Source organism: Archocentrus centrarchus, chromosome 22 (genome assembly GCF_007364275.1).
Source record: "Archocentrus centrarchus isolate MPI-CPG fArcCen1 chromosome 22, fArcCen1, whole genome shotgun sequence".
NCBI lineage: Eukaryota > Metazoa > Chordata > Actinopteri > Cichliformes > Cichlidae > Archocentrus > Archocentrus centrarchus.
Window position 1 is genome coordinate 13,878,924 of NC_044367.1, and position 15,551 is coordinate 13,894,474.

The following is a 15,551-nucleotide window of genomic DNA, read 5'->3' on the forward strand; positions in this document are numbered from 1 at the left end:
TTTTTTTTTTTTTTTTTTCTCTTTTCTGGAGTCAAGTCTAGATTATGGATCAGAGAAAGCAGGTTGCTACTTGTGGTCCCAGACCTTCAGAAGTCCGAACAGCCCTAAGTTAGTTGTGCAGCACTTATCTGTTAGTGTGCTTCACTAAGGAGCATTATCAGCTGGATATGAGCCTTCAAGATGGTCCCACTGAAGGAAGATCCGTCAGCCTCTTCTGTATCACTTTGCTTAAAATTTGCAGATATGGAGGAGTAACACATCAGCATGTAAACAGAATACAGATAGAATGTGTTTGCCATTATACCGAATGTACAATGAGATTGGAGGGCCACGGTTCAGTGCTATGCTGTAGAAAAGACACTTTCTAAAAATACAAAATAGAATGTGAATATTGCATTTTGGTGAATAATTATTGAATAGTGCACATTATAGGGCTGGCGAAGAAACTGTTCTTGAGTCTGTTTGTTCTGGCTTTGATGCACTTGTAGCTCCTGCCAGAGGGCAGCAGGTCAGATAGTTCAAAGCCAGAGTGTGAGCTGTCATTGATTATGTTTTTGGCTCTGCTGAGGCAGCAGGAGGTGCAGATGTCTATCAGGGAGGGGAGAGGGCAGCCAACAATTCTTTGTGCTGTCTTGACTACCCTCTGAAGCCTCATCCTTTCTGCCTCAGTGCAGCTGCCGTACCATACTGTGATACAGTACGTCAGCAGGCTCTCAATGGATGAGCGGTAGAAGGTCAGCAGCAGGTTTGAGTCCAAGTTGTTCTTCCTGAGGACCCTCAGGAAGTGAAGTCGCTGCTGAGCCTTCTTGATAACAGCTGTGATGTTATCTGACCAAGAAAGATCAGCAGAGATGAGGACACCAAGAAACCTGAAGGTGTGGACCCTCTCCACATGCTGGCCATTGATGTAGAGAGGGCCTGGGTCAGTCCTGTGATTCCTGAAGTCGATGATAATCTCTTTGGTTTTCATGGTGTTCAGTGTCAGGTTGTTCTCTGAACACCAGGCTGTCAACTTCAGGATCTCCTCTCTGTAGGCTGCCCCATTTCCCCTTGAGATGAGTCCGACCACTGTGGTGTTGTCAGCAAATCTGACGATGAGGTTGTTTTGGTGGTCCACTGCAGTCATGGGTGGAGAGGCAGTACAGGAGGGGGCTCATCACACAGTCCTGTGGGGAGCCGGTGCTCAGTGTGCAGGTAGAGGATAGGGGGCCAAGTCTCAGTCTGGTGGCACGGCACAGCTCTGGTTTCAGCACTTAAGATTACATCATCTGCAGTGTTTTTCAGAAGTTAAATGCATATTTATGTAGATAAGAAAACATTGATCTACACACCTTTAAATGTGTGCGTAACTGTATCATAGGTGGTGGTTGCATACAAAGAATCAGAATGAACGAAAAATAAATTAAGCAGCAAAAGTCTCCATCACTGCCTGCACCACGTCTGCTCACTGGATGAATGGAGCGAATCATGCCAGTAATGAATGTGGAGTGATAGTGCTATATGCATCATTATTATTACTATTATTATTATTTGGCTTAATATTATAAAACTTTAAATTATGCTTCATTAAAAGTTTGAATAATTCAAACATAAAATGCATAAACGCTCCAGATCTCTAAGAAAACGCGCATGTTTTTAAGTAACTACATTTTATACAAACAGCAGTTATATGCGATATTTGTTAAAAGGTGTTCATATAAACATTTTTGCTGAAACGCAAAAACTATAACACTTTAGTGAGCCGGACAAAATGAATATGATCCAGCGCGGAACCAAGTTATAGAAGACGTTCCTGTGGGGGCCAAATTCGTTGATACGCTTCACCAACGGGCTCGGATTTGGCATGAATGGAATGATATTAGTTGTAAAAGCCTTGACTTAGGAATGAACACTGGATGCAAATATTAAATTTTTACTCTGTAACTGTCTATTTGACGTCGGGTCATATTTCCCATAATTCAAGTTCAACGTGTTGTGTTTCTGTGTGAAGAGCGGAAGCTAATTAGCCACTAGCCTGCTTAGCTAACTGCTTCAGCAATACAGAGCAAAGATGGTTGAAACTATCTTTGACCTGCCGGTGGAAAAGCAGATATTTTATGCTGTCCTGGGGTTTTCATGGACCGTCTATCTTTGGGAGGCATACCTTTCTTACAGACAGGTGAGTTTATTTGTCAAGATTAAACTCACAATGCAGTTGCTTCACAATAAAAATGAGGGTAAATATAATTTATCAATGGAGAAAGCGAACGGTAGATGACAAACTTGGGTGAAACGTTTGATTCTTATCGCCAATTGACTCACTGTGAGCTGTGGCCTTCGTAAAGTCTGCATGCAATTGAATATGTGATGCGAGAAAAGGGGTAAGTTTAGCAGGGTTCATGTAACGTTTGTACACCAGATATTTAGTGTTTAGTGTCAAAACACAGCAGCTGCTACTAACAGTCTGAGATGTCTCAATACGAACCCACAAAGCTTTGAGATGAGTGTATTCTGAGCTTACTGGAAATATTTACTGGTTTGTTTCATGCCCAGACACGTGTCTGTGAAATAGTATCTCAGGACCGTTTTGCAAAGTTGGGTGTAGTTCCTCTAGGAACAGGAACCGATGGAGCACATACTACATAGAACCAGTGGCAACCTGTGCAGCACTGAATTCCATGCCCAAGAGTGTTAAGGCAGTGCTAGATAATAATGGTGGTCACACAAAATATTGACACTATGGGCACAATTTGGACATGTTCACTGTGAGGTGTACTCACTTATGTGGCCAGCTACTTGGACGTTAATGGCTGTGTGTTATCTTAAAGAGACAGTAAACCTATATGGTTGTACAAGTTGTACACTGACTACTCTGTTATCTCCAAATTTAAATGGAAACGGTGCAGAGAGCAAATTTTATGAGGATGTGGACAGGGATGCATTTAATCATCAACCCTGACACTGGGATCAACCAAATTCAGCCTTGTTGACTGATATTGGCCTTTCTGTAAATCATTTTACTCATGTCATTGGGCACTGCTTCACATAAGAGCTCAAAGATCATATTGTTGTAGTATTGTTTATACAGGACTATTGTATAATATAAATTCAACAGGTTAAAAATATACTTTTTGGAGCACAAAGTTGAAAGAAAAACTTAAATTGGATCAGTAATGAATATACAATGATGCATTTGTCATGTGATACGCAACAAGTTTTGAGTTTAAAACATAACATGTCTGAAATATGTAACTTGGATTGACAGCATAGATGGCTCTCCTATTTCAGTACCTTGATGATGTTCAGTATTAATTTAACATTATGCACATGTCTTCCCACACTGCAGAGGAGGATATATAGAGCAACAACCCATGTACCACAGGAGCTGGGCAAGATCATGGATTCTGAAACATTTGAGAAATCCCGTCTTTATCAGCTGGATAAAAGCAACTTTAGCTTTTGGTCTGGACTCTATTCTGAGACTGAGGGGACGGTAAGATGATCATTTAACTAAAGGACACAGCTGTTTTGTTTTTTGTGTTGATGATAATCATATTAAAATGTTTTATAACAAGTGCATTTGCTGAGGACATGTTGATATAAGTAGACTGTGAAAGTCAGTCTCTTCTTGATTTACAGGTCTTTAAATGGACTTGAGGAAGATTTAGTCCAAGATTAGTGTGTTTTTTTTTGTTTTGTTTCTGTTTGTTTTGTTTTTCCAAGCTTAACACAGTCTGCTTCTTTCTATATGCCACATATTTAAATTACTGTGCTAAAACCTTTCAGCTGATCCTGCTACTGGGTGGAATACCATTTCTGTGGGGTGTCGCCGGTTCTGTGACAGCTCACTTTGGATTCAGTCCAGAGTACGAGATCACCCAGTCTCTCGTGTTTCTGACGCTTGCTACCCTCTTCAGTGCCTTAACTGGACTCCCCTGGAGTTTGTACAACACTTTTGTCATTGAGGAAAAGCACGGCTTTAATCAGCAGGTACACTGGCTGAAAAGCACTCACTATCTGTACCCTAGACTAACTTGAGTTTGATTGGATTGAATGTACCACAGTAGCATCCATAAATAGGCTCCAGTGCTGTTACGGAAGATGTATTTTTATCCCATCTTATGTCTAAAATATAAAATGTAATAAGATTAGAAATGGACACAAATGTTTGATTGTGAAAGCTTGTCACAACTTGACATTTAAACCAACATGAATTCAGAGACCACAGCATCTGTCTCTGTGACGTAGTAAACATACACCAGAACTCTAACCATCTTAGTCTACTTTTTCACTGTCCTCTCTTAATGTCTGGTCTTCCTCTCAGACGTTGGGGTTCTTCCTCAAAGATGCCGTGAAGAAGTTTGCTGTTACCCAGTGTATCCTGCTTCCTGTGACCTCCCTGCTCCTGTACATCATAAAAATTGGTGGAGACTACTTCTTCATCTATGCTTGGCTCTTTACCCTAGTTGTTTCTCTGGTTAGTGCTGCATTCACCTTGCCCTGTGAACATGAGAAAAGACATCGCTGTGTAATAAGGGAATATGTTCTTTGACAGAAAATTAGTGCGTAACTCAAGAGAAATGCATAGTTAATACTACATCCTTAATACATCGTGTCTTCTGTATTTAAGGTACTTGTAACCATCTACGCTGATTACATTGCCCCCCTGTTTGACAAATTCACACCATTGCCAGAAGGAGAGTTAAAGACAGAGATTGAGACCTTGGCCAAGAGCATAAGCTTCCCCCTCACCAAAGTTTACGTAGTTGAAGGTAAGACTTGAATATGTCTGTTTAATCAGTTGTCTTCTCATAATTACATTATAATCATTACAATATTTAAGTAATGGTAAGATGGTTGATGATGCGTGACTCTTTGTCGTGTGTCCAGGTTCTAAACGTTCATCACACAGCAATGCATACTTCTATGGGTTCTTCAAGAACAAACGCATTGTGCTGTTTGACACTCTGCTGGAAGATTACTCACCTCTCAACAAGGCTGGAGAGTCACAGCCCGAGCAGCCAGAGAGTGACGAGATATCCGGCGAGTCTAAAGCCAAGCTCAAGGTTGCAAAGACATGCACTTAATTCATAAAAGTTTTATTGCACTTTAATAAACAGGGCTTCCTTACTGGTCCTGAAACATTTTTTGAGTTCTGTGTGTCAGCGAGTTCCCTTGATTTTTACTTGATAGCAACTGACCTGAAAGCTTGAAAGATGGTTTTGGTCATCAGGCACTGTTTTATTTAAAAGTCTTTCATAATGAGGGAATGCGAAAGCTCCAAGTTTTTTGTTTTTTGTTTTCCCCTCAGGAGCACGCACAAGCATTAATGGTTAGACTTGATGTTGTTGTAGGAGACTTTAGGTGACAGATTTTTTCATCTTCTTTCACAGAACAAGAAACAAGGATGCAATAACCCAGAGATCCTTGCTGTTTTGGGTCATGAGCTTGGCCACTGGAAGCTTGGACATACCGTCAAGAATATCATCATTAGTCAGGTGAACCCCCCCCCCTCGCAGATGTGATTGGCTTTTGTTTTATACCAAAATATGATAAAGTCTGGTTAGATGATACTACAGACATTCTGAGGTTGAACTGAATGGACTTTTCTCTTTGCAGATGAATTCCTTCCTGTGCTTCTCCTTATTTGCGGTTCTGATTGGACGTAAGGAGCTTTTTGTGGCTTTTGGCTTCACTGACAGCCAACCAACATTAATAGGCTTGATGATTATCTTCCAGTTCATCTTTTCTCCTTACAATGAGGTAGGTGTGAGATGTGTTAAAACACTGAATCATTAAATTCCATTGTTTTTTGAGTTGTTTGAATATTTATCTCTTCTTCCTTGCTTTGTAGCTTCTGTCTTTCTGTCTGACGGTCCTGAGTCGCAGGTTTGAGTTCCAGGCAGATGCCTTTGCGCGTAGCATGGGCAAAGCCTCAGAGCTTTACTCGGCTCTCATCAAGCTTAACAAAGACAACCTTGGCTTCCCTGTTGCTGACTGGTTGTTCTCCATGTGGCACTATTCCCACCCTCCTCTCCTGGAGCGCCTCAGAGCACTGGGCAACATCAAGCAAGACTGACGGGGCTGGAAGGGGGAGCGGCGATCGCTGCCTCCTCCGAAGGGCCTCCGCAGACCTCTCCTGGCCCTGTGATGCACCCTGGTCTTTTTCCTTCCCTTCTGCCCCCCCCCCCCCCCCCCCCCCCCAACTACCTAGTTTTATCTTATTTTAGCCTTATCTTCACTTGCCATACTTTCCTTTTTTTCCTTTGAAGTTTAGTTTTAAACAAAACCAAAACATATCAGCACAAGGCAACCATAAAAAAAATGTAAGCATGTACTGTCTTTTTATCTGGAAACACCATTCCTGCACTTGCTGTGAGCGATACATCTGGACAATGTGTATTTACCAAAAGCAATTGTCAGAGTACAGATCAAATTTTGCAGATTGCACTTAGATTTGTTTTAGAAACCCTTTTGTTTTTGTACAGTTCATTTAGCACTTTGTTCTTTTTATCCCCCTTCCAAGTATGAGGTTCAAAATGTCATTTCCATAAACCTGTCTGCACTAGACCTTATGGTTGTGCTGCAGACATACTATCTGGTAATTAAATGTATAAAAATATTTTTTTAAATATTAATTTAAGATGATTAATGCTACAGTATGTTCACTCATGGCAATGCTTTTTACAGATCCACAGGCCAGATTGATTTGTACCTCAAGTGCAACATTTCCTGTCAAGATCTAGAGTATTTATTAATCTAGTCAATTCAAATTCTTTTTTTTTCCCAAGAGAAACTCTGTTGATTCTTTGTCACAGTGACAAAATGAGTGCCTCGAATTCTTTTTTTTTTTTTGCTCTTATAATGAACACATAGTAAACGGAGCGTTGCAAAATGTTTCATTTGAAGGTTAGAGTACACTGAATATTTTTGTTTTCTACATGCAACGAGGGGTGTGCTGTTTTATTTTTCTTAAGCATCTGCTTGCCATCAAGGGTCCAACCATACCTGTACATATGTAACTTTGGTGATTTAGAGTAAAGATGTTTGAAGTGAATTGTGGAAAAAAAAATGTTGAATGTGATTTGACTTTTTAAGTTGATGAAGTGTTTCTTTTTTTTTTTTTTTTTTTTTTTTTCTCCTTGATTTCAGGCCAGCGGTGCCTGGCAAGCAAAGTATTTATAGGGGACTTCTGGGAGGGAGTTGGCAAGATTTCACCACATGAGCCAGAGTTTGGTTTGCTCAGAGAGGAGACGTATGCTTTCTTTGTAGTGTTGAATAAAATCCTCTAAGCATTTATCTTATTTGAGATATTTGTTTTATTAAAAAATAAGAAAGTTGACATTTTTTATATATACGCTGCTCAAAGAAATTAAAGGAACACTTTGAAAAAATCAGGTCTCAATGGAAAAAATATGCTCGATATCTGTACTGATATGGACTGGGTAATGCGATAGGAATGAAAGGATGTCACATCATTTGATGGAAATTAAAACGATCAACCTACAGATGTTGAATTCAGAGTCAGAAAATGATGTGGCAGGCTAGTCCGTTTTGCCTAAATTTCATTTCAGTAACTCAAAATGGTACACGTGCTTGTACGCATCCCTGACGATGTCGTGGCATGCTTCTAATGAAATGACAGATGGTGTCCTAGGGGATCACTGAGCTCCTGGACAGTCTGAGGTACAACCTGGCAATGCTGGATGGACAGAAACCTAAATCGCAGAGGTGTTCTATTGGATTTAGGTCAGGAGAGCGTGGGGGGCTGTCAGTGGTATCAGTTTATCTATCCTCCATGAACTACCTGCATATTCTCACCACAGGAGGCCTGGCATTGTCGTGCACCAGAAGGAACCCAGGACCCACTTCACCAGCATAGTCTGACAATGGGTCCAAGTGATTTCATCCCAATACCTAATGGCAGTCAGGGTGCTGTTGCCTAACCTGTAGAGCTCTGTGCATCACTCCAGAGATATACCTCCCCAGACCATCACCGACCCACCACCAAAACGGTCATGCTGAACGATGTTACAGGAAGCATAATGGTCTCCACGGCTTCTCCAGACCCTTTCAATTCTGTCACCTTTGCTCAGTGTGAACCTGCTCTCATCTGAGAAAACCATATGGCACCAGCGGTGGACCTGCCAATTTTGGTATTCCATAGCAAATGCTGATCGGGCTCCATGGTACTGGGCAAATGAGCACTGGCCATTTGCCCAGTACCATGCCCTGGGGCCCTGGGGCCATGCTCATGAAGTCTGTTTCTGATTGTTTGGTCAGAGACATTCGCACCAGTGGCCTCCTGGGGGTCATTTTGTAGGGATCTGGCAGTGCTCATTCTGTTCCTTCTTGCAAATTCAAATGTAAATTTTCATTCATGTAAAAATAATAGTAAAATATCAATCCAATATCAATATCATTCTAATCCATCAAAAAAAGCATTGCTATTGTTAATTAATTTCTTTCTTTTTTTAAAATTTATTTAAAAAGCAGTTTAAAAACTTTCCGTTCAGAAGTTTTTACATATTTAAATTTATTAAAAAAAAACAAACATTTTGTTGCGTTATTAGTATTATGACATCTATAATAATACAAATTTAAAAAGGTCAGCTGCTACGTAGAGAGCGTATGATAACGCGGTGTCCATTTTTAAGACCATACCACTGCGGAAATTTAACACTTGTTTTTTCTACACTGTATTTCGTTCCATGTTATGCATACGAAATATATTTGGCAGCGAAATTGAAATAATATATCAGCATATGAATACATTTTCAATTGCCACATCTAATTGGACCAATATAGAGTATCTCCTGTCGGCACCCCCGCCGTGGACATAATGGCGCCGTCCTGTGGTGTATTTTTGTGGACAAGGGCAAGCAAGCTTCACTGTCACTGTTTTCGCATGTGAGAGTCGGACATGGCGAGGTTTTTGAGGCCTAATATAAGGACTTTTGTCACCTCACAGCTGAGAATGTCATCCGACCAGGTAATAAACGTCCTGTATACGCCTTCCTTCATTATGGCACCGTATAACCGTTATATTGTGCGAATTTTCATTTTTTTTGCTAGCTGACAACCTTAATTACAGGTGATATTTGCTGTATTAGCACTGTGGTAGTAGCTTACTTAATTATCAATATTGCTTAATGATTATAGGTCGTATGTGACTAGGGGCTTAATTTTGTTCTTTTTAAATTTTGTCTGCATCGGCACCCGTCAAACTATTCCGAAAAATAATTTAGCTCTGTGAGCTGGTTTGTCCTCTCAGGCTTTTTGTTTTTGTTCAAAAAAGGTTTTCTGGTCTGTTCTGGATCACTTCATTATCACTTTACCTTTTACCCCTCTCAAAGATTAAAAAAAGTAAAATGATAAAAAGCTTTGACCTTCAACATGGGCTGGATTTCACAGCGTCCAACAGACTCACCTTAAAGTAACTTTAAAAATTGCGAAATTTCAAGCTGCTTTGTTTTAAAGAAATTACTTTAGAGAAAATACCCTGGGCTCTATTGTTTGTTTTTGCTGAGTTCACTAAACTTTGTTTGTCTCTTGATTACTCCCCCACCCACTCAGCTGGGTGAGCTGGGTAAAGGTGCAGGTAAAGGTGGTGGTGGTGGAGGCTCTATCAGAGAGGCAGGCGGATCCATGGGGAAGAAGCAGGCTGCTGAGGAGGAGATGTACTTCAAGTATGAAATTCAGCTTATAAATGACAGTTTTTGTCCACTTTTTCCACCTCTTTTGCATGTAACTAATCCAGTGTGATGTCTGTCCTTCCTCACATAAGGCGAAAGGAGAAGGAGCAGTTGACAGCACTAAAACAGCACCACGAGGAGGAAATTGATCATCACAAAAAGGAGATTGAACGTCTCCAGCGTGAGATTGACCGCCACAAGGGAAAGATCAGGAAGCTGAAACATGACGACTGAGCGAAACCTTAAAAAGAAAAGTTTTTTCACTGTCCAAGGCGCCTTTAGTAATCACTCCAGTTGCTGCATGCACTGTTTCCTGCCAGTCATGAATGTTTGAGTGATGGTACTTCTGTAAATGTTCGAAAGGTATTAAAATCAATCAAAAATGACTACCGTTTCCATGGCATGCTCTGTAAGATGTGGAACTTTTTCCCCTTTTTCCCCTGTTGTGTCGTTCACTGGTGTGCTGTACGTCACAGGCAGAATGCCAAAGTAAAACAACCTAAGTACAGTTAGTGCTTCATGCTGTTGCTTTTTATTTCAGTGGACATTTAATATCTTTGCGAGCAGCAGGTTTTCGGGGGTCATCAAGATGGTTGTTGGCATGACCTTAAATGGGCCGTTCATTTTCACATAGGTTCGGATAGGTTTTTCCCTTAATAAATGAAATTGTCACTTAAAAACTGTATTTTGTGTTTACTTGGGTTATCTTTGTCTAATATTAATATTGGTTTGATGATCTGAAATGTAATTGTTACAAATATGCAAAAACACAAACAAACCCCAAAACAAAACAAAAAACAACCAAACAACAACAAAAAACAAAACAAAAAGAAATCAGGAACGGGGCAAATACTTTTCCACAGCATTGTAGATACAAGACGAGGCCTATTCTGGCACATTTGTCATTTTTCCAGGGGAATAATTCAGACTTGAATCACAGAGGACGCATGCAATGGATTGTAATGATTATTAAATCAGAAAAGGAAAATTGTTTTGTACAACCTGTAGCCTGTACAAACACAATCACCACAAGCCTGATAGTTTACGTGTAAATAAAAGTAGCACACTGCTGATAGATTTACATCAATGATTAAAAGGAGGACGTGAAAGAAAATGCTATATATTAATAATTACATATTAACTGTCAGTTATCTCATTAAGCTGCGGTAGCAACATAAGTGAGCACAGCTTCTTTCGTACAGCAGTGGCGCTGTTTTGTTTAAACAGCCGCTGATCTGTCGTCACTTCCGCCCACCCCTGGCTTTTACCACGAGCAGCCCCGTTGGTCTTTCTTTTCGCACATCATGGCGGACCGGTTCAATAAGGTGGGATCGTGCTGCAGTGTGATATTTACGTTTTTCGTCTCTTTCATCTAAATAAAACCTTGTCTTATGCAGTTAAGCGACTGGCGATAACTGGGAGCATCGTTGTTCTACTTGGTGGTTTTTCTGAGACGATTTTAGACCATGTTTAACGTAGCTAGCTGTAGCGGAGTGAACGTGCCTTCATCATGGCAGCTTCCCTGAAGCGTCAACGCCGTTAGCTTGCGAGGCAGGGTTTAACGCATGTACTGGATATGTGTTAGCATGGATAACGTACAGGCAATCTTAACTAATTTAGGTGTGACTTCTTGTTGCTGTTATTAGGAGAACCTTCTGTGAGGCTCGTTTCCCACTGTAAAACATTAAGTGTAGTTTAGATGCTAAGCTAACATTATGTGTCACCCGGCAAATCAATAGTGCCCATGTGCTAGTTATTATAGCGTAGTGGAGACAAAAATACGCTCGAGTTCTCAGTGAACCTTTGTATTATTAGTGATGGCTTTAAATGCGCGTTTGTTACTGTTGAGCTTAACAGTGTGATGATGGTCAGGGGGAGAAAAAAAAGACGGATCTTTCTAAATTGGTTAACATTACCATGCAAGAGGGTAGTGAATTATTTAGATCTGATTCGTTGGTAAAAGGATAAGGTTTTTTCTTTTCCCCCCTTGTTTCCAGGTTCTGCTGCTTGATGGCAGGGGCCATCTGCTCGGTCGGCTTGCTGCCATTGTGGCTAAGCAGGTTCTTCTGGGTAAGTTTTTACAGATGAATGTAAATTTTAACTTGGGCTTTGTACACACACTGTGCGATTTTTGGACTGCCATGTTAAGAGTTGGTCAATGGAACAGGCTTATATCCATAGACAGCTTGGAACAACATTTTGACATGTCAGAATTTCTGTATTACCAACTCACAATGTGAGTGCTGCTATGCCTGCTAACCAGTCAGTAGGAATGCAGTGCAAACTGACACCAGAGCCAGTTGGGCTTTTAGTTGGAGGTAGAATGTGCAAAACTAAATATTTTGGATTGTCACAGTTGACAGGCTAGAGCCATTTACCCACATGAACTATGGAAATGCTCATGACATGCCCCCCCCTTTACTCTGTGGGAATTCTCCAGATAGTTACCTGTTCTGTTCTTACTTGGGGTTTGTGTGAAAGGTGTGGAATGAGTGACATGCTCTTTCTGCGCAAATTCTCCATGGATGAATCTGCACACTCACCAAAAAAGGCATATACACAGACATCTGCATGGCCCCTGGTCCTCACTAACTGGTAAAGTTTTCCAACACTCGGGCCTTAGCTGACGCGGAAAGGTGTAATCAAGGCCTACCTCTAACTTCCAAACTTGTATTGGATCCATGTCGCACAGTGTGTTTTGCAACATGTAACATAGATGAAATCTCAGCCCTGATTTAAAAAGTGATCAGATGAACATTATATTTAATATGCGCATTGAGTGTTAACCTACTGTTGCCTCTTCTGTCGATGATGACTTCATTAACTGCCTTGGTTGAGTTTAACGACAATGAGAAAACTCACATGCACTACCATCTGAGACAGGAAGCAAGTAAACATTACCTGTGACTTTTGTCTTTTTTTTGTCTAACGCTTGACATGTTGTCTTTTAGGCCACAAAGTGGTAGTGGTGAGATGTGAAGGCATCAACATTTCTGGCAATTTCTATCGAAACAAGTGTAAGTAGGGATATATGTCCTGTCTTTTTTTTTTTTTTTTTTTTTTTTTTTTTTTTTTTAATTGACATGCTTGTTGTCTGTGATGTTTCACTAGTTTGAGGTTCTTGGCCCATGAAAAAATCTTACATGCACTACCATCTGAGGCATCAGCAGTACTTACTGAAGTAATGGTTGGGACTTAGATGTGTCTTAAGGTATGTGTATCATGTGCCTGTCTGCAGTGAAGTACCTGGCTTTTCTGCGTAAGAGGATGAACACCAACCCCTCCCGTGGTCCCTACCACTTCAGGGCTCCCAGCAAGATCTTCTGGAGGACAGTCAGAGGTGAGAAAATGGCACTACCAGAGTGTGAACTGTTCTTGCTCAAAGCAGTAAAGCTGTTTTATCCCAAAGCTATTATTTGCTTGATGAGGCAGACTTCAGAGATCTGATTTCTAAGTTTGGTGTATGTCTGAATTTGTGCTGGCGCATGTCTTCTGTGGTTGGTTTTTGAAAGCAAATTCTTTCTAACCAGGCATGCTGCCTCACAAAACCAAGCGAGGCCAGGCTGCTCTGGAGAGGCTGAAGGTGTTTGATGGTATCCCTCCACCCTATGACAAGGTACACTGACTTTTTCTATCTTTGTTCTTTATGGCCCACAGAAGTGGCTTTGACTGTGCTGTCTGTGATGTCATGCATCTTAACTGCCTTGTCTGAATAGTAACCATGAAAAGAAATGATGTCTGAGACATGCTGTCCCATCACTCTTTGGATGAGCTGTTTTCTTCTGTATCTGACTTTACATTTTGATCTACAGAGAAAGCGCATGGTTGTCCCAGCTGCTCTTAAAGTTGTGCGTCTGAAGCCCTCTCGCAAGGTGAGCCTACAGTATGCGATTTCTAGAGGAAGAAAATTGGGGGTCGCAATAAGCATATCAGTGACAGTGTTTGTACAACAGTAAATAGAGTAAATTCAGATTTAATTATTATCAGGCATAGCTATTCCTTTTTTTTTTTTTTTTTTTTTTTTTTTTTTTTGAATATTCTCTTTAGTATATGTGCTATTGTTTTCATTCATGTTGTTTTTTTGTTTTTTTTTTTCTCCCTTCTCCCTCAGTTCGCCCTCCTCGGGCGTCTGGCGCATGAGGTTGGCTGGAAGTACCAGGCTATCACAGCCACTCTGGAGGAGAAGAGAAAGGCGAAATCTAACCTCCGCTATGCCAAGAAAAAGACAGTGATCAAGCTCACCAAGCAGGCAGAAAAGAACGTTGAGTCCAAGATTGCAAAATACACAAACGTTCTGAAACAATATGGAGTTATTGTCTGAGCTAGTTTCCTCTGGCCAATAAAGATAAATTCATGTTTATAAAAAGTGTCATGACTTTTTAATTTCTTGCTGAAACTGTGTTTACAGCAACATGAATGTTGTATGTTTAAGACAGAGGGCACTGTTGTAGCTGCAGCTTCACTTTTAAAAAAAGTGAGTATTTGCAGGTAGTATTTGCAACTAACAATAATTCATGGGTACCACGTGCTAAGTATCACACTGGGTTTTCATTTTGTCTATGAAAAATGTGACGTACATTATTATATTTGAGACCTTGAAGCACACCAAATTTTGCAACTGGAAAAATAAACGAGTAGATAAGCCGCAGAATTGTTAACGTGTTCTTCAAAAATGTTATAACTGACTTATTTGGACACAGTGTTACCAAACAATGAAATCTGCAGTTTGGGAAAATTAATATCTGGTTCAGATTTATGATAAAAACATATATAGACTTTGCCAGATATGGATTCTTCTGAAATAAAAGTTCTGTGAAGGCTTCCACTTCCAACAGGTTTATGGTGCTGAACCAGGTGTAATCCATGCATGAGAAACATCCTTGGTTATTAAAAAATAACACGGTAAAGAAAAATATAACTGAATTGGGTAGTTGGGGCAGTAATATATGTCTTTGTTTTTCCCTCAGTTTTTGAATCATGTCATTGTTTGCTGCAGCTGTTGAGAAATATATTATTTTTACACAAATTACCACTCCCCATTGAAACCAAGCTCATCTACCAGCAGAGGGCAGTCTTGTACTTAATGTAGAAATGTAATTTTTTAAAATTTTTTAGGTTTCAATATTTAAGGTATCAACTATATCAGGGATCCTCAAATCCAGGCCTCGAGGTCTGGTGTCCTGCAGGTTTTAGATGTGTCTCTGCTTCAACACACCTGAGTCAAATATAGAAGTCATTAGCAGGACTGGAGAACTTGACTGTATAATGAGGAGGTAATTCAGCCATTTGATTCAGACTGTATTGTACTGTTTTAAAGTATTCTAGAAAATGCAAGCCAATTTTATTTAAGACATAATCATACTGTTCCTGTTTTTAATTATTTTTTCAAAACAACTGAACTCCTTGAATAGCTGGCATCCACTGTCTGCTCTACTTAAAAACAGGACCAGCTCTGAGGTTAAAAATAACCAGTGAAGGTTTTTTTTTTAACCATTATTCAGAAAAAAATCCCACTTGTCCTCCAAAGATTTAATATAGATGAGCAACATTTTTCCTAGCAGTGAATTGAAAGCACCTGTTCAGAGATGATTGACAGACAGTGTGGACCTGTTTGCTCAGTCATCTGATTAACTGAATCACGCAATAACACCATCCTTTTACATGGTAGGATTCTGCAAATATACTCTGTGCTGACTGCTGAGGATAACCTTAATGAGCCAAGGATATGGCTGCAGGTTTACCTACATTATAAAAAGCACATTTCCCCATCTTTGAGGTTTGAGAGAATTTAGAGATTTTTTTTTTTTACCTTACACGGTTTCATCTGAAGGAGCTTTACACCTCATAAGAAAAAAGAAATCACTGTTTCACAATAAA

General features: G+C 40.2%; 3 protein-coding genes and 2 non-coding genes across 5 annotated transcripts; all 5 read left to right on the top strand.

Moving 5' to 3' along the window:
• The first annotated feature begins 1,807 nt into the window (after positions 1-1,807).
• On the top strand, positions 1,808-6,165 carry zmpste24 (zinc metallopeptidase, STE24 homolog). Its single transcript, XM_030718783.1, has 9 exons — positions 1,808-2,158; positions 3,326-3,472; positions 3,766-3,969; positions 4,304-4,456; positions 4,610-4,751; positions 4,870-5,045; positions 5,373-5,477; positions 5,599-5,742; positions 5,834-6,165. The coding sequence occupies exons 1-9, from the start codon at positions 2,051-2,053 to the stop codon at positions 6,056-6,058; spliced, it is 1,404 nt and encodes a 467-aa protein (XP_030574643.1). The 5' UTR covers positions 1,808-2,050; the 3' UTR covers positions 6,059-6,165.
• Positions 6,166-8,812: 2,647 nt separating this feature from the next.
• atp5if1b (ATP synthase inhibitory factor subunit 1b) lies at positions 8,813-10,182 on the top strand. Its single transcript, XM_030718791.1, has 3 exons — positions 8,813-8,971; positions 9,556-9,668; positions 9,767-10,182. Exons 1-3 carry the CDS (start codon positions 8,903-8,905, stop codon positions 9,906-9,908), a joined length of 324 nt encoding a protein of 107 aa, XP_030574651.1. The 5' UTR covers positions 8,813-8,902; the 3' UTR covers positions 9,909-10,182.
• Positions 10,183-10,626: 444 nt separating this feature from the next.
• rpl13a (ribosomal protein L13a) lies at positions 10,627-14,040 on the top strand. Its single transcript, XM_030719105.1, has 8 exons — positions 10,627-10,633; positions 10,902-10,999; positions 11,672-11,744; positions 12,626-12,691; positions 12,913-13,014; positions 13,205-13,290; positions 13,487-13,546; positions 13,786-14,040. The coding sequence occupies exons 1-8, from the start codon at positions 10,627-10,629 to the stop codon at positions 13,993-13,995; spliced, it is 702 nt and encodes a 233-aa protein (XP_030574965.1). The 3' UTR covers positions 13,996-14,040.
• LOC115773153 (small nucleolar RNA Z195/SNORD33/SNORD32 family) lies at positions 12,476-12,558 on the top strand. Its single transcript, XR_004019083.1, has one exon. It is a non-coding gene; the product is annotated as a small nucleolar RNA Z195/SNORD33/SNORD32 family (small nucleolar RNA).
• On the top strand, positions 12,764-12,839 carry LOC115773154 (small nucleolar RNA Z195/SNORD33/SNORD32 family). Its single transcript, XR_004019084.1, has one exon. It is a non-coding gene; the product is annotated as a small nucleolar RNA Z195/SNORD33/SNORD32 family (small nucleolar RNA).
• Positions 14,041-15,551: the final 1,511 nt, after the last annotated feature.